Consider the following 19583-nt stretch of genomic DNA (forward strand, 5'->3'; position numbering starts at 1 on the left):
ATTCCTTTATTATAAGAAAACTTTATTTAAGAGGTACGAATAATCTAAAAGATATTTTTGTACAATAATGAATTTGATATGGGGTTCATACTTCCAAGAATATTCATCTTATATCGATAATGATACCCATATTTCTTTTTAAGAGCAGAATATATGTTTATATATATTTATATATGTATTTACATATATTTATGTATATTTCCATATATATGCGATATTTTTTTTATTATATAACGCCATTTTGAATTCCTTCATCAGCGCGGCAAAATTGCTCTCTTCGTCATCATGTCGACTCGGGCGTCAAAAAAAAGTATATTACCGACTCTACCAAAGCTCCAGGGACTGGCTCTCAGTGACAGAAGTACGCGAGAGGATACTGCGAGGCAAAGGGTATCATGGATGACCTAGGCATGTATGAATTACTTAGAAATTTACAATTTAAGTGAAGTGGTTTACAGTCAGTGGACCACAATGTCGAGTTTATATGCATCAAGATAAAGTGAATGTATTCAACAGGATGAGTGAATATATGTCTCAAGTATTTAGATGCAAAGTTAGGATACTTAGCAAGTAGATCTTAGATAGGCTTGCTAGATCTATTTGGTAGATGTGTCTACTAGCAAATAGATCGTAGGCTTCATGGTAGATGTGTCTACTAGCAAATAGATCGTAGGCTTCATGGTAGATGTGTCTACTAGCAAATAGATCGTAGGCTTCATGGTAGATGTGTCTACTAGCAAATAGATCGTAGGCTTCATGGTAGATGTGTCTACTAGCAAATAGATCGTAGGCTTCATGGTAGATGTGTCTACTAGCAATAGATCGTAGGCTTCATGGTAGATGTGTCTACTAGCAAATAGATCGTAGGCTTCATGGTAGATGTGTCTACTAGCAAATAGATCGTAGGCTTCATGGTAGATGTATCTACTAGCAAATAGATCGTAGGCTTCATGGTAGATGTGTCTACTAGCAAATAGATCGTAGGCTTCATGGTAGATGTGTCTACTAGCAAATAGATCGTAGGCTTCATGGTAGATGTAGTCTACTGAGCAAATAGATCGCTTAAGGCTACTCAAATGTTGTAGATGTGTCTACTAGCAAATAGATCGAGTAGGATGTCTCTAGATGAGTATGTAGATGTGTCTACTAGCAAATAGATCGTAGGCTTCATGGTAGATGTGTCTACTAGCAAATAGATCGTAGGCTTCATGTAGGTGAGATGTAGCTATGTGTCTACTAGCAAATAGATCGTAGGCTTCATGTAGTGTGTCATAATAGATGTAGGCTCATTAGATGTCTACTAGCAAATAGATCGTAGGCTTCATGGTAGATGAGTCTACTAGCAAATAGATCGTAGGCTTCATGGTAGATATATCGTTTACGTCATAAGCTCCAACACGCATTTCCAGCCTAGTAGATGGAAGGCATTCATGGTAGATGAGTCTACTAGCTAATAGATCGTAGGATTCATGGTAGATGAGTCTACTAGCAAAATAGATCGTAGGCTTCATGGTAGATGTGTCTACTAGCAAATTTTAACAAGTTCGTGGGTCATAAGGATAGCTTATATCTCAGTTGATTGCCGTGTTATTGACCCCGAGTCCTTGTATTCAGTGTTTGCTATATCCTGTGGTCCATATATCCGGTAGTTACCATATCCGGTGGTCCTTATAACTGGTATTTGTTGTATCATATGTGGGTGGGGCACTGTATATTGCGACCATGAGATATGACAAACACCGGATATTGGGAACACGAGATACCGGATGTACAGATGATGGCGATATATAACAAACTGGATCAGTGGACCACAGAATATTTAACTAACACTAGATAGAATGACCACCGGATATTCTGTTCCTATCTAAGTTGTTCCTATCATGGTCGAAACGGAAATGGATCAAATTAGCGTCTCTGACATCCACCATTTTCGAAACTGAAATTATGTTTTTGTTTTTTGGTCTGATGGTGTTTTTTTGGTGTGTTTTTGCACGATTCTGGTCTTTCCATTTCTACCGCAAATACATCCTATCTTTTGATATATATATATATATATATATATATATATATATATATATATATATATATATATTTATTTTTATTTTTTATTTTGCTTTGTCGCTGTCTCCCGCGTTTGCGAGGTAGCGCAAGGAAACAGACGAAAGAAATGGCCCAACCCACCCCCATACACATGTATATACATACACGTCCACACACGCAAATATACATACCTATACATCTCAATGTACACATATATATACACACACAGACACATACATATATACCCATGCACACAATTCACACTTGCCTTTATTCATTCCATTCTTTATTAACGAAGTTAGAAGTTGAAATAAGTTTTTTTCCAATGGTTATTGATGTATTTTGCACGATTCTAACCTTCATTTTCTTCAAATCACTACTTTTTGAGATTCCCCTTCCTTTACATAAGTTAAGAGGTTGAAATAATATTTTTCCCGATGGTTTTTGATGTGTTTTTGCACGATTCTGACCTTCATTTTCCCTCTTCAAATCACTACCCTTGGATAAGTCCCCAACCCTTTATTCAAAGCCTTTTTAAGGTACCTCAACCCTTTATTCAGCGACGAGAGAGGATCTTCAGTGAGAACTTAAGTTATAAATGGGAGAAATGACAAAAGAAAAGGAAGGGTGATTAACTATACATGATCAGAATCGTTCAAAAAGACATCAGATCCTACTATACATGATCAGAATCGTTCAAAAAGACATCAGATACCTACTATACATGATCAGAATCGTTCAAAAAGACATCAGATCCTACTATACATGATCGGAATCGTTCAAAAAGACATCAGATCCTACTATACATGATCAGAATCCATTCAAAAAGACATCAGATACTACTATACATGATCAGAATCGTTCAAAAAGACATCAGATACTACATGATCAGAATCGTTCAAAAAGACATCAGATACCTTCTGAATCACAATTTCAACTTAGCCTAGCCTAGCATAGCCTAGCCAGGGGCCTGGATGTTTGGAGCGGTAATGATGCCTAAAAAAAAAAATGTGTTTTTCACTCTGTGTAAATTCGTCTGATGGCTTTACAGTCTCGTTTCTCTTGTCTTTTACTAAATTTGTAGTCGTCTACTGTGTACTGAAAGATGGTCTTCCAAAGAGTTGTCCTAAGTTGATTTTTGTGTATTTATGACGACAACGTGGCATTGATAATAATGTTTAAGTTGGAGAGAAAAAAGAATTAAAAAAGACTTGGGGTGTATTAATCTCTGGTGACGTAAAATCCAGCAAAGCAGTGCACAGAAGCAGTGAAAATTACGTGAACAAAATTCTTTTGATTCATAGCTATGGCCTTCGAAGTTAAGTCTAGGGAAATCATCATTATTCCTCACTATTCATAGGTTCACTCCATATTGTCATCAGTTTTGGTCACTGTATTAAGCTTTAAGAAAAGATAAATAAGAGAGAATGTATCGTTTAGGCACACAACGGTGATTCTCAAACGACTTGAGAATCTATTTAGTTTTTAAGACAGGAAAATATTAAGACGTTGATCCAAGTATTCAAAATGATCAAAGGCTTTGATAATCTTGATCTATCATAAGTTACGACTTGATAATCTATTTAGTTTTTAAGAGAGGAAAATTTTAAGACGTTGATCCAAGTATTCAAAATGATCAAAAGGCTTTGATAATCTTGATCTATCATAAGTTACGACTTGAGAATCTGTTTAGTTTTTAAGAGGGGAAAATTTTTAAAGACGTTGATCCAAGTATTCAAAATGATCAAAGGCTTTGATAATCTTGATCTATCATAAGTTACGACTTGAGAACTTATTAGTTTTAAGATGGGAAATTTAAGACGTTGATCAAGTATTCAATGATAAACTTAAATCTGGACTCAGTTAAATAATTGATTTGTGATTTCTCTCTCGAATGAGGTAAATGATTGTTAACATACGTAGCAATTTGCCAGTTAGTAGCGGTTGAAAGCAGAACTCTAAACAGATACGTTTAAGAACTAGACTTCTTAGATATTTCGCTTCAAGTCCAGGATTGATATTATTTACGCCATCTTAGTCATTTCTCGTTAGTTATTTCTCGGTGATTCCTCAAGAATGTATATCTTCTCTAAGTTTCTCCCAGGGTTATCTGTGATTTTTAGAATTTTTATTGTGACTCATTATCAAACAAATCACAAAATCAGTCCCGGCAGGGCCATTGCAATGTCTTGGTGCTGCCATAATTCCCTTTGTAGTCGTATATATATATATATATATATATATATATATATATATATATATATATATATATATATATATATATATATATTATGAGTGATTGGATGCGATGTGGTATACAGGGTTGACGTGCTGTCAGTGGATTGAATCAAGGCATGTGAACGTTGGTAAAACCATGGAAAGCTGTTAGGTATGTATATTTGCGTGTTGTGGAGTGTGTATGCACATGTGATGGGGGGGGTTGGCCATTTCTTTCGTCTGTTTCCTTGCGCTACCTCGCAAACGCGGGAGACAGCGACAAAGTATAAAGAAAAAAAAAAAAAAATATATGCGCATCTTCCATGTGTGCTCTCGTGCGCTGGTTATTATTAGCATCTCACAGTCTACACTACAAATGGGCTGGGGAGTGGATTGCATTGTGTGTGTGTCTCTCCATCATCTTGAACTTTAAAACTTGAGATGAGGAAGACATTAGACTTAATGGTTCGGTTAGGGAAGTGAAACCCGAGCCGATGGCGGAGGGAAGCCCTTGGCCCTCGACCTAACATGGAATAGCACGTACACTATACACAAAGACACATACATATACACGAACATGTGGGCACACACACACACACACATGTTCGTAACAATATATATATATATATATATATATATATATATATATATATATATATATATATATATACATATATATATTACATATATATGCATTATTACATGACAGCTGGAGACTGAGTGTGAACGAATGTGGCCTTTGTTGTCTTTTCCTAGCGCTACCTCGCACACATGAGGGAGGAGGGGGTTGTTATTTCATGTGTGGCGGGGTGGCGATGGGAATGAATAAAGGCAGACAGTATGAATTCTGTACATGTGTATATATGTATATGACTGTGTGTGTATATATATATATATGTATACGTTGAGATGTATAGGTATGTATATTTGCGTGTGTGGACACGTATGTATATACATGTGTATGTGGGTGGGTTGGGCCATTCTTTCGTCTGTTTCCTTACGCTACCTCGCTAACGCGGGAGACAGCGACGAAGCAAAATAAACAAATATTAACCAGAGACCCGCAGGTGGTCGTACACTAAAGCAGGAAGTCGGTTATTGGTTTCGCAAGTTACGAGTCTCTCTCGTCAAGGGTATACGAGTGGAGGAGCGGTCAAATTACTCTTTAGACAATACGTTGGTTAAGCACGTAGTATAAGATTAAACTGGGAGCTTCTTTTTCAACAAGGAAGCGTAGGTTGTGTGTGACACACGGTACGCAAACACATTATAAAACGTAGGCATCGGGTTAACGGTTCGCTACGCTGTGAATAGATTCGTAAACTCTTACGTTAATGAGAATAGCTCACTGGATAGTTAGCTTCCTCTTTGGGGGGGATGAAGGCTAGTGGGAAGCTGTAAGCCTCTATTTAATTACTGAAACTTCTGGGGAAAGTCCTGGCCATTGTGGTTTTAAGAAAAAAGGCATTAACTCAATTGAGGTTGAATGAGGCTACAGAAGGTTTTTTTTTTGGCTTTGAGAGAAATCATGAACTTACCATAAAAAGGTTTCCTAATTTTCACATGCCCACTTGGAACTTGAATTATGTTATTTATTCTAATTCATCCGACTTTAGTCTTTACTGATCTTTCTCTTTTTCTTTCAAACTATTCAAACTAAACCATTTCCCTGCATTAGCGAGGTAGCGTTAAGAACAGAGGACTGGGCCTTTGAGGGAATATCCTCATCTGGCCCCCTTCTCTGTTCCTTCTTTTGGAAAATTAAGAGAAAAAAAAAGAGGGGAGGATTTCCAGCCCCCCTCAGCTCCCTCCCCCTTTTAGTCGCCTTCTACGACACGCAGGGAATACGTGGCAAGTATTCTTTCTCCCCTATCCCCATAATATATCTTTATTGACATATGAACCAGAATGGACTGGCGTTAGCTTGTCTACTAGTATACAGTAGCCTTGTTCGGAGAATTTTTGAAGTGTTTTAAGCGATTGCTGTTTTAATTAGCTCCGCTGCTGTGCTATAATTCATACCACCTCTATAGATTGTTTACACATCTGGCAAACAGTAGTCAAACGTTTCTTGCTTCTGCAAAGACTGTTTACCTATCAAACGGCAATTCGTGTTAGCTATCAAACGGCCGTTCCTTCAGTGACAGCTGTAAATGCTTATTTCGTGTCTTTAAAACAACCTCCCTTCCCTCCCAGGGGGATGTATTTAACTAGGCTTCTTGTGAAACACGACTGGACTGCGTGGAAGAAGATGTTTCCTATGGATATAGGATGAGAATAATTGAGGCCATAGGCACAGGCAATACCTTATTCTAAAACTGAAATCGAATTAAAATGGTTTTTTCCCCCCACCCTAAGGTATATTGCATTGTTTATCATAATCATTGGTATTTGAGCTACATTATATTGTCTGTTATATAATTATGGGTCATTGATACATGTCTGTTGTTTCTTCAAGTGTTCTTGATTTCTTTTGGGAGTGTAAAGAGCATTTGTTGGCTCTTGTTAAGGAGCCAATCCAGTCGTTAGCAGCATTCCAGCCTGGTTGAGTGTGTGTGTGGTTGTACCATTAATGTAGAGTGTGGTGCCCATGACACACGCAGTCCTGGTGTTTACTGTAGTGTTTGTACAAACATTTTTCTTTGTTTTTGTTTGTACAAACGCTTTTTATTTTCTATATTTTTTCTTTTTTGGCGTAAAGAAATAGTCTTTTACTGTGACTGAGCGACTCGAACAATCATTAAAAGTAACTTACGTTACACAGGACGCTACACAAACAGTAACGTAACAGTGAGTTACGTTACATGCCAGACACAGACGAACATACAATAACGTAACATTTACGTCACATACCAGACACAGACAAACAAACAATAACGTAGCAGTTACGTCACATACCAGACACAGACGAACAAACAATAACGTAACATTAAACAGTTACGTTACAGCTGAGCGTAACTGTCACCCCGGATGGCTGGGAAATTTTACTGCTTACATAACATTTGATAACTGTTGTTATTGTTGTTGTTTTTGTTGTTTTGAAGCGAGCACCAATCATAGTTGCTGTGTTCGAGGATATACGCCTCTGTTGTCGAAAGTACCGTCTGGTCACAAGAACTTATTCCAAAAGAAGGAGGCTTCATTTCCCTGCTGGTGGATGGAGCGCAGTCTTGGGTTTGGAGGATCTGTGTGGTGGAGAGGGTTCATGCGAGTAATTGAATTAAAAAAAGGGGTAAGGGAAATGTGTGGTAACGAGATGAGTGGTTTAGACAGCTGGAGACAATGGACTGAAATGGTTTGGATATATGGAGAGAAAATTTTGGACAAACTGATAATGTATATGAATGGACGAGGAGAATGGGAAAACCAAATTAGGAGATGAAAAGGATGCGAGTGAGAAAGACTGAATAATCGGGTCCTGGACATGTAAGAGGGTGAAAGGCGTGCGTGAGGTAGAGTGCATTGGGACAACTGTGCTATATAGGGGGCGACGTGCTGTCATTGAACTGGACAAAGGCATGTGAAGCGGCCAGGGAACCCATGAAAAAAATGTATGTTCTGGTGTGGATAGAGGGGCTATGGGTGTCGCTGTGTCGCACTTGACATAGAGGGAATGGATGAGTGCGAATGTGACTTTTCTTCGTACGTTCCTGGCGCTACATAAAATCGCGGGAAACGGCAAATTCGAATGAACAAACTCTATAATTCTTAATAGCTCGGTAAATTCTTCTGTTACATATTCTTGTACGAAATGTGACTCAGATATTTATCTTCATTCTCATCTAGATAACATTACAGTTTGATATTATAATTCTAATCATTGGATATTATAATTCTAATTTATTATCTCGTGCTTTTTGGTCTTGCATGTCATTTTACCTACGCCTCAGTGTATTTGCCTCGGATTGGATATCTCATTTCTGGTTTAGTGATCTTATAATTCAACAGCAGTTAGGGTATGATTACTGAGTCCTTCAAAATTGTGTGCGCTAGGGCTACTATGCCGCCAACAGCGGGTTGGGAAAACAATGGGGGAAAGAATTATATTAATTCCTGCTCATGTGAACAAGACAGGTCCAGGCATAATCACTTGTTTCTCACCAATTGTACCATGCCCAGAATAAAGGACAGGAGTTTAGAGAGAGAGAAGAGAGAGAGAGAGAGAGAGAGAGAGAGAGAGAGAGAGAGAGAGAGAGAGAGAGAGGGAAGGAAGGGAAAGGGAACAAGCATATGTAAGATATTCATAAACCAACCACGAAGGAAAATGATTTAAGTGGCACTTCGTAAGAGAGGCTTGAACCCAACCAGCGACTCACAATGAAGTTCACATATGTGCCTAGTTCCTTGACCTCGAGGTTCAGGGTGTGTGTGGGTGCGTGGAACCGCGGGAACCAACAGGTTTAGCTGCATTCATGAGTTAGGGGGGGGGGGGTTGTGGAGTGGGTGGGTGGGTTGGGGAGTGGGATGGTGGGTTTGGGAGGGAGGGTGGGTTGTGGCCCTCCTCCTCCTCCTCCATATTTGATGCTTTCGTAGTGCCTTGGCGAATTCCACTTATGTCAGCTCTACCACTTGCTTCTGCCATTTAGTTCATGCGCGTGTGGCTATATTGCCCTACAATCCAGTCCCCACCGGTGATGGTGGTAGGGAAATCAAATCAGCAGAAAATTAAAAGAATACCGACATTTGGTAACCATTTTGCGTGTGTGTGTGTGTGTGTGTGTAGCCACCCGGCACCAGCTTATAGCATAGTAGTTGCACTCCAAACGTCCATCAAACCCTACGTGTCAGTTTACTAACTCGTGTGTCTCTCTTTTTCCCCCTCAACAACATGTCAAGGAACGAGAAAATTGGATTAGTGGGCAGGTAAGGAAGGCGAAAAGGAACATGTCGGTCCATATTGCTACCCCCTTAAGCCCCTCGACCGTGAGTTCTGTCTGTTGGAGCGCTACATATAGCAGTCTTTCTTATTTATTGGATCTTTGCAGTGATTAGAGACATTGTTACAGTGTGTGATATGAATGGTAGTTACCTTTACAATATTGGTGAGGGATGGGTGTTTAATTCTGCCAGGGAACCAGCCGAGAAGATATTGTTTAAACCCTGATTCATTTAGCATTTTACGCTAGGTGTGTTTTTTCTTCATCGACATTGATAATGTGAGAAATTGCTAACGTATATATTTTTGGGTTACTTTTGAAGATTCATTCTCTTCCCTCAATTTTTTTCTTTTCATGGCTAGGCTTGGTTAGATTAGGTTGGGTTTATATTAAGAAAAAATGTATGTATTTTGTAACTCAGTTATCAATGGGATAGAACTGGGTGATTCATATTTGTGGTTACACAGGAAATACATACTACCAAGCCAATATATATATATATATATATATATATATATATATATATATATATATATATATATATATATATATATATATAAGTTCACATTGGGTTCACACGCTATAGAATCATTTATCGATGACATACATCTGGTATCAGATGTGTCATTCAAATTGCGCTACGCTCTTAATGCATACTTAATTTATTGCTCATGACTATGAATGTATGGTGATTTATGTCAATAAACTGTATTTATACACGACTGTATTTACATAACATTTATGGATAGTATATGTTTTACGTTACTTTAACCGCCATGGAACTCTGGAGTGTGCCTAGACACACACGTACATTGGCTTTACCTTAACATAATCACTAAATACATGGACAAGTGCAGTTCATACATTTGGCACTGTCTCACAATTGGGCTGTTTAGATATTTTGAACAGTTAAGAGAGACTGCGGTACGACAACCTTTATAACCCGAGGCGCCTTCACGTCACTGCCAGGCGATACCCACTCCATATTGCTTTTTCTGAGCCATCAATTTCTCCTTTGCTGATGACAGGTCTGCTTTCGTTAACTACCCCACTCATTATCGGACCGTGGCATCTTGAAAGGAAAATGTCCAGGCCCCAGGTTACGCCGGCAACAGACAGTCTTCCCCTTCCTCCTTCTTCCCCTTCCTCCCTATACATCATCATTATCTCGTATCTAAGCCCTGATAAGATTATGCCATGCACCCAAGGGCCTTGGATCTAAACGAAGGACACACTCAAAAGACGACGACGCTTTATCTATTGTCACACATGACGGTGCCACTAATGCAACTGAGGCGTATCCCTCCCTCATCTCACCTCACCACCCCAATTATGGTGGTGGGTAATATACTGTAAGGGTCATATTGTAATGCCCTTTTTTTTTCACTCCAAGCAATGGCCGAAGCATTGCTCTAAGGTCATGGCTGTGACTTGGGGCTTGTATCCTTGTGGCATGTTCCTCCACCATGGTTACAGCAGCTGTTCATCCCACGCATGGTGCTTTCGTAATTGTGTATGGGAAACGAAATTGTATTCGTGTTAGATTTATCACATGCGTGTGTGTGTGTGCGTGTGTGTGTGTGTGTGTGTATGTGTGTGTGTGTGTGTGTGTGTGCGTGTGTGTGTGCGCGTGTGTGTGTGTGTGTGTGTATGTGTGCGTGTGTATGTGTGCGTGCGTGTGTGTGTATGTGTGTGTGTGTGTACGCGCTTGCGTGTGTGTGTGTGTGTGTGTGTGTGTGTGTGTGTGTGTGTGTGTACGCGCTTGCGTGTGTGTATGTGTGCGTGTGTGTCCGTGCTTGTGTGTGTGTGTGTGTGTGCGTGTGTGTGTATGCGTGCGTGCGTGCGTGTGTGTATGTGTGCGTGTGTCATTATTTTGCCACAGTCTTGGGCGATATTATGCCATGGATATCTCCTGTGGTTGTATTATGATAAAGATGATGATAGCTGTATGTGTGTGTGTATTATACAATCCCCCATAGGGCTCATCCTACAGCATTGGAGGCTGCGCTACGTTCAGTAGCAGGGACAAGGATAGAATGTGAAAGGGAGGTGTTTGATGAGACTGAACTCTTTGTTTCCTTACCTGGCGATGATGTAGCCTAACCAAAGGTGACTTTTCATTCTCAGTGTAAACTTGAACACACACACACACACACACACACACACACACACACAAGCGCGTGCGTGTGTGTGTGTGTGTGTGTGTGTGTGTGTGTGTGTGTGTGTGTGTGTGTGGTGATAACCACGAAGAAAAATGAAAAACGTGTTCTGATTGCACCTTTCATGTATTAGATCCTGACCACATCGCATTCACGGGTCGCCCAGGGTCGAGTACATATGTTAGAATCGTAGTTGCGGCAATCGGTCCACAGGCATTCCAGCTGTTCATCCACCCCCTAGGGGTTGATCGATGTGAATAAGTACATGTGAATAAGAGCAAGGTTATTAGGTACAGTAGGGTTGAGGGTCAAGTCAATTGGGAGGTGAGTTTGAATGGAGAAAAACTGGAGGAAGCGAAGTGTTTTAGATATCTGGGAGTGGATCTGGCAGCGGATGGAACCATGGAAGCGGAAGTGGATCATAGGGTGTGGGAGGGGAGCGTTGAAGAACGTTTGGAAGTCGAGAACATTATCTCGGAAAGCAAAAATGGGTATGTTTGAAGGAATAGTGGTTCCAACAATGTTGTACGGTTGCGAGGCGTGGACTATGGATAGAGTTGTGCGCAGGAGGATGGATGTGCTGGAAATGAGATGTTTGAGGACAATGTGTGGTGTGAGGTGGTTTGATCGAGTAAGTAACGTAAGGGTAAGAGAGATGTGTGGAAATAAAAAGAGCGTGGTTGAGAGAGCAGAAGAGGGTGTTTTGAAATGGTTTGGGCACATGGAGAGAATGAGTGAGGAAAGATTGACCAAGAGGATATATGTGTCGGAGGTGGAGGGAACGAGGAGAAGTGGGAGACCAAATTGGAGGTGGAAAGATGGAGTGAAAAAGATTTTGTGTGATCGGGGCCTGAACATGCAGGAGGTGAAAGGAGGGCAAGGAATAGAGTGAATTGGAGCGATGTGGTATACCGGGGTTGACGTGCTGTCAGTGGATTGAATCAGGGCATGTGAAGCGTCTGGGGTAAACCATGGAAAGCTGTTTAGGTATGATATATTTGCGTGTGTGGAAGTATGTATATACATGTGTATGGGGGTGGGTTGGGCCATTTCTTTCGTCTGTTTCCTTGCGCTACCTCGCAAACGCGGGAGACAGCGACAAAGCAAAATATATATATATATATATATATATATATTATATTATTATTATTATACTTTGTCGCTGTCTCCCGCGACATATATATATATATATATATATATATATATATATATATATATATATATATAATATATAATATATAATTATATATATATATTATCCCTGGGGATAGGGGAGAAAGAATACTTCCCACGTATTCCCTGCATGTCGTAGAAGGCGACTAAAAGGGAAGGGAGCGGGGGGCTGGAAATCCTCCCCTCTCGTTTTTTTTTTTTTCCCAAAAGAAGGAACAGAGAAGAGGGCCAGGTGAGGATATTCCCTCAAAGGCCCAGTCCTCTGTTCTTAACGCTACCTCGCTATCGCGGGAAATAGCGAATAGTATGAAAAAAAAAAAAAAAAAAAAAAAATAATATATAATATATATATATATATATATATATATATATATATATATATATATATATATATATATATATATATATAATATATATATATGCATTATTACATGACAGCTGGAGACAGAGTGTGAACGAATGTGGCCTTTGTTGTCTTTTCCTAGCGCTACCTCGCACACATGCGGGGGGAGGGGGTTGTTATTTCATGTGTGGCGAGGTGGCGATGGGAATGAGTAAAGGCAGACAGTATGAATTATGTACATGTGTATATAAGTATATGTCTGTGTGTATATATATATATGTATACGTTGAGATGTATAGGTATGTATATATGCGTGTGTGGACGTGTATGTATATACATGTGTATGTGGGTGGGTTGGGCCATTCTTTCGTCTGTTTCCTTGCGCTACCTCGCTAACGCGGGAGACAGCGACGAAGCAAAATAAACAAATATTAACCAGAGACCCGCAGGTGGTCGTACACTAAAGCAGGAAGTCGGTTATTGGTTTCGCAAGTTACGAGTCTCTCTCGTCAAGGGTATACGAGTGGAGGAGCTGTCAAATTACTCTTTAGACACTCAATACGTTGATTAAGCACGTAGTATAAGATCAAACTGGGAGCTTCTTTTTCAACAAGGAAGCGTAGGTTGTGTGTGACACACGGTACGCAAACACATTATAAAACGTAGGCATCGGGTTAACGGTTCGCTACGCTGTGAATAGATTCGTAAACTCTTACGTTAATGAGAATAGCTCACTGGATAGTTAGCTTCCCTTATGGGGGATGAAGGCTAGTGGGAAGCTGTAAGCCTCTATTTAATTACTGAAACTTCTGGGGAAAGTCCTGGCCATTGTAGTAAGAAAAAAGGCATTGACTCAATTGAGGTTGAATGAGGCTACAGAAGGTGAGTTTTTTTTTGGCTTTGAGAGAAATCATGAACTTACATTAAAAAGGTTTCCTAATTTTCACATGCCCACTTGGAACTTGAATTATGTTATTTATCCTAATTCATCCGACTTTAGTCTTTACTGATCTTCCTCTTTTTCTTTCAAACTATTCGCCATTTCCTCCGCATTAGCGAGGTAGCGCTAAGAACAGAGGACTGGGCCTTTGAGGGAATATCCTCACCTGACCCCCTTCTCTGTTTCTTCTCTTGGAAAATTAAGAGAAAAAAAAAACAAGAGGGGAGGATTTCCAGCCCCCCTCAGCTCCCTCCCCTTTTAGTCACCTATTACGACACGCAGGGAATACGTGGCAAGTATTCTTTCTCCCCTATCCCCATAATATATCTTTATTGACATATGAACCAAAATGGACAGGCGTTAGCTTGTCTGCTAGTATACAGTAGCCTTGTTCGGAGAATTTTTGAAGTGTTCAAGCAATTGCTGTTTTAATTAGCTCCGCTGCTGTGTTATAATTCATACCACCTCTGTAGATTGTTTACACATCTGGCAAACAGTAGTCAAACGTTTCTTGCTTCTGCAAAGACTGTTTACCTATCAAACGGCAATTCGTGTTAGCTATCAAACGGCCGTTCCTTCAGTGACAGCTGTAAATGCTTATTTAGTGTCTTTAAAACAACCTCCCTTCCTCCCAGGGGCTGTATTTAACTAGGCTTCTTGTGAAACACGACTGGACTGCGTGGAAGAAGATGTTTCCTATGGATATAGGATGAGAATAATTGAGGCCATAGGCACAGGCAATACCTTATTCTAAAAGTGAAATCGAATTAAAAAGGTTTTTTCCCCCCACCCTAAGGTATATTGCATTGTTTATCATAATCATTGGTATTTGAGCTACATTATATTGTCTGTTATATAATTATGGGTCATTGATACATGTCTGTTGTTTCATCAAGTGTTCTTAATTTCTTTTGGGAGTTTAAAGAGCATTTGTTGGCTCTTGTTAAGGAGCCAATCCAGTCGTTAGCAGCATTCCACCCTGGTTGAGTGTGTGTGTGGTTGTACCATTAATGTAGAGTGTGGTGCCCATGACACACGCAGTCCTGGTGTTTACTGTAGTGTTTGTACAAACATTTTTCTTTGTTTTTGTTTGTACAAACGCTTTTTATTTTCTATTTTTTTTCCTTTTTTGGCGTAAAGAAATAGTTTTATATTGTGACTGAGCGACTCGAACAATCATTAAAAGTAACTTACGTTACACAGGACGCTACACAAACAGTAACGTAACAGTGAGTTACGTTACATGCCAGACACAGACGAACATACAATAACGTAACATTTACGTCACATACCAGACAGACGAACAAACAATAACGTAACAGTTACGTCACATACCAGACACAGACGAACAAACAATAACGTAACATTAAACAGTTACGTTACAGCTGAGCGTAACTGTCACCCCGGATGGCTGGGAAATTTTACTGTTTACATAACATTTGATAACTGTTGTTATTGTTGTTGTTTTTGTTGTTTTGAATCGAGCACCAATCACAGTTGCTGTGTTCGAGGATATACGCCTCTGTTGTCGAAAGTACCGTCTGGTCACAAGAACTTATTCCAAAAGAAGGAGGCTTCATTTCCCTGCTGGTGGATGGAGCGCAGTCTTGGGTTTGGAGGATCTGTGTGGTGGAGGTGGTTCATGCGAGTAATTAAATTATAAAAAAAAGGGGTAAGGGAGATGTGTGGTAACGAGATGAGTGGTTTAGACAGCTGGAGACAATGTACTGAAATGGTTTGGATATATGGAGAGAAAATTTTGGACAAACTGATAATGTATATGAATGGACGAGGAGAATGGGAAAACCAAATTAGGAGATGAAAAGGATGCGAGTGAGAAAGACTGTGAATAATCGGGTCCTGGACATGTAAGAGGGTGAAAGGCGTGCGTGAGATAGAGTGAATTGGAACACTGTGCTATATAGGGGGCGACGTGCTGTCATTGAACTGGACAAAGGCATGTGAAGCGGCCAGGGAACCCAGGTGTGGATAGAGGGGCTATGGGTGTCGCTGTGTCGCACTTGACATAGAGGGAATGGATGAGTGCGAATGTGGCTCTTCTTCGTATGTTCCTGGCGCTCCATAATAACGCGGGAAACGGCAAATACGAATGAACAAATTCTATAATTCTTAATAGCTCGGTAAATTCTTCTGTTACATATTCTTGTACGAAATGTGACTCAGATATTTATCTTCATTGTCATCTAGATAACAATACAGTTTGATATAATTCTATTCATTTTGATATTATAATTCTAATTTATTATCTCGTGCTTTTTGGTCTTGCATGTCATTTTACCTACGCCTCAGTGTATTTGCCTCGGATTGGATATCTCATTTCTGGTTTAGTGATCTTACAATTCAACAGCAGTTAGGGTATGATTACTGAGTCCTTCAAAATTGTGTGCGCTAGGGCTACTATGCCGCCAACAGCGGGTTGGGAAAACAATGGGGGAAAGAATTATATTAATTCCTGCTCATGTGAACAAGATAGGTCCAGGCATAATCACTTATTTCTCACCAATTGTACCGTGCCCTGAATAAAGGACAGGAGTTTAGAGAGAGAGAGAGAGAGAAGGAAGAGAGAAAGGAAAGTATGTAAGATATTCATAAACCAACCACGAAGGAAAATGATTTAAGTGGCACTTCGTAAGAGGGCTTGAACCCAACCAGCGACTCACAATGAAGTTCACATATGTTCCTAGTTCCTTGACCTCGAGGTTCAGGGTGTGTGTGGGTGCGTGGAACCGCGGGAACCAACAGGTTTAGCTGCATTCATGAGTTAGGGGGGGGTTGTGGAGTGGGTGGGTGGGTTGGGGAGTGGGATGGTGGGTTTGGGAGGGAGGGTGGGTTGTGGCCCACCTCCTCCTCCTCCATAGTTGATGCTTTCGTAGTGCCTTGGCGAATTCCACTTATGTCAGCTCTACCACTTGCTTCTGCCATTTAGTTCATGCGCGTGTGGCTATATTGCCCTACAATCCAGTCCCCACCGGTGATGGTGGTAGGGAAATCAAATCAGCAGAAAATTAAAAGAATACCGACATTTGGTAACCATTTTGCGTGTGTGTGTGTGTGTGTGTGTGTGTGTAGCCACCCGGCACCAGCTTATAGCATAGTAGTTGCACTCCAAACGTCCATCAAACCCTACGTGTCAGTTTACTAACTCGTGTGTCTCTCTTTTTTCCCCCTCAACAACATGTCAAGGAACGAGAAAATTGGATTAGTGGGCAGGTAAGGAAGGCGAAGAGGAATATGTCGGTCCATATTGCTACCCCCTTAAGCCCCTCGACCGTGAGTTCTGTCTGTTGGAGCGCTACATATAGCAGTCTTTCTTATTTATTGGATCTTTTTAGTGATTAGAGACATTGTTACAGTGTGTGATATGAATGGTAGTTACCTTTACAATATTGGTGAGGGATGGGTGTTTAATTCTGCCAGGGAACCAGCCGAGAAGATATTGTTTAAACCCTGATTCATTTAGCATTTTACGCTAGGTGTGTTTTTTTCTTCATCCACATTGATAATGGGAGAAATTGCTAACGTATATATTTTTGGGTTACTTTTGAAGATTCATTCTCTTCCCTCAATTTTTTTCTTTTCATGGCTAGGCTTGGTTAGATTAGGTTGGGTTTATATTAAGAAAAAATGTATGTATTTTGTAACTCAGTTATCAATGGGATAGAACTGGGTGATTCATATTTGTGGTTACACAGGAAATACATACTACCAAGCCAATATTATATATATATATATATATATATATATATATATATATATATATATATATAAGTTTACATTGGGTTCACACGTTATAGAATCATTTATCGATGACATACATCTGGTATCAGATGTGTCATTCAAATTGCGCTACGCTCTTAATGCATACTTAATTTATTGCTCATGACTATGAATGTATGGTGATTTATGTCAATAAACTGTATTTATACACGACTGTATTTACATAACATTTATGGATAGTATATGTTTTACGTTACTTTAACCGCCATGGAACTCTGGAGTGTGCCTAGACACACACGTACATTGGCTTTACCTTAACATAACCACTAACTACATGGACAAGTGCAGTTCATACATTTGGCACTGTCTCACAATTGGGCTGTTTAGATATTTTGAACAGTTAAGAGAGACTGCGGTACGATAACCTTTATAACCCGAGGCGCCTTCACGTCACTGCCAGGCGATACCCACTCCATATTGCTTTTTCTGAGCCATCAATTTCTCCTTTACTGATAACAGGTCTGCTTTCGTTAACTACCCCACTCATTATCGGACCGTGGCATCTTGAAAGGAAAATGTCCAGGCCCCAGGTTACGCTGGCAACAGACAGTCTTCCCCTTCCTCCTTCTTCCCCTTCCTCCCCCTACATCATCATTATCTCGTATCTAAGCCCTGATAAGATTATGCCATGCACCCAAGGGCCTTGGATCTTAACGAAGGACACACTCAAAAGTCGACGACGCTTTATCTATTGTCACACATGACGGTGCCACTAATGCAACTGAGGCGTATCCCTCCCTCACCTCACCTCACCACCCCAATAATGGCGCTGGGTAATATACTGTAAGGGTCATATTGTAATGCCCTTTTTTTTTTTTTACTCCAAGCAATGGCCGAAGCATTGCTCTAAGGTCATGGCTGTGACTTGGGGCTTGTATCCTTGTGGCATGTTCCTCCACCATGGTTACAGCAGCTGTTCATCCCACGCATGGTGCTTTCGTAATTGTGTATGGGAAAGCAATATTGTATTCGTGTGAGATTTATCACATGCGTGTGTGTGTGTGTGTGTGTGCGTGTGTGTGCGTGTGCGTGTGTGTGCGTGTGTATGTGTGCGTGCGTGTGTGTGTGTATGTGTGCGTGTGTGTGCGTGCGTGTGTGTGCGTGCGTGTGTGTGTGTACGCGCTTGTGTGTGTGTGTGTGTGTGCGCGTGTGTGTGTGTGTGTGTATGTGTGCGTGTGTATGTGTGCGTGCGTGTGTATGTGTGTGTGTGTGTGTGTGTGTGTGTGTGTGTGTGTACGCGCTTGCGTGTGTGTGGTGTGTGTGTGTGTGTGTGTGTGTGTACGCGCTTGCGTGTGTGTATGTGTGCGTGTGTGTCCGTGCGTGTGTGTGCGTGCGTGCGTGCGTGTGTATGCGTGCGTGCGTGCGTGTGTGTATGTGTGTGTGTGTCATTATTTTGCCACAGTCTTAGGCGATATTATGCCATGGATATCTCCTGTGGTTGTATTATGATAAAGATGATGATAGCTGTATGTGTGTGTGTATTATACAATCCCCCATAGGGCTCCTCCTACAGCATTGGAGGCTGCGCTACGTTCAGTAGCTGGGACAAGGATAGAATGTGAAAGGGAGGTGTTTGATGAGACTGAACTCTTTGTTTCCTTACCTGGCGATGATGTAGCCTAACCAAAGGTGACTTTTCATTCTCAGTGTAAACTTGAACACACACACACACACACACACACACACACACACACACAAGCGCGTGCGTGTGTGTATGTGTGTGTGTGTGTGTGTGTGTGTGTGTGTGGTGATAACCACGAAGAAAAATGAAAAACGTGTTCTGATTGCACCTTTCTTATATTAGATCCTGACCACATCGCATTCACGGGCCGCCCAGGGTCGAGTGCATATGTTAGAATCGTAGTTGCGGCAATCGGTCCACAGGCATTCCAGCTGTTCATCCACCCCCTAGGGGTTGATCGATATGAATAAGTAAATGTGAATAAGAGCAAGGTTATTAGGTACAGTAGGGTTGAGGGTCAAGTCAATTGGGAGGTGAGTTTGAATGGAGAAAAACTGGAGGAAGTGAAGTGTTT

At 40.6% G+C, this 19583-nt stretch overlaps 1 protein-coding gene across 2 annotated transcripts in view; it reads left to right on the forward strand.

Annotated features, from left to right (window-relative positions):
* Positions 1-9019: 9019 nt before the first annotated feature.
* LOC139754731 (lambda-crystallin homolog) overlaps positions 9020-19583 on the forward strand; it is a 110116-nt gene continuing 99552 nt past the window's right edge. Inside the window, exon 1 of one of the 2 annotated variants that reach the window (XM_071672438.1) lies at positions 9020-9120. In XM_071672438.1, the coding sequence (XP_071528539.1) occupies positions 9086-9120 (35 nt within the window). In that variant the 5' untranslated portion in view covers positions 9020-9085. Of the gene's footprint in view, positions 9121-16821; positions 16981-19583 lie in introns of those variants that run through there. The other variant, XM_071672437.1, reaches the window with a different exon arrangement.

Source organism: Panulirus ornatus, chromosome 17, assembly GCF_036320965.1.
Source record: "Panulirus ornatus isolate Po-2019 chromosome 17, ASM3632096v1, whole genome shotgun sequence".
Classification (NCBI taxonomy): domain Eukaryota; kingdom Metazoa; phylum Arthropoda; class Malacostraca; order Decapoda; family Palinuridae; genus Panulirus; species Panulirus ornatus.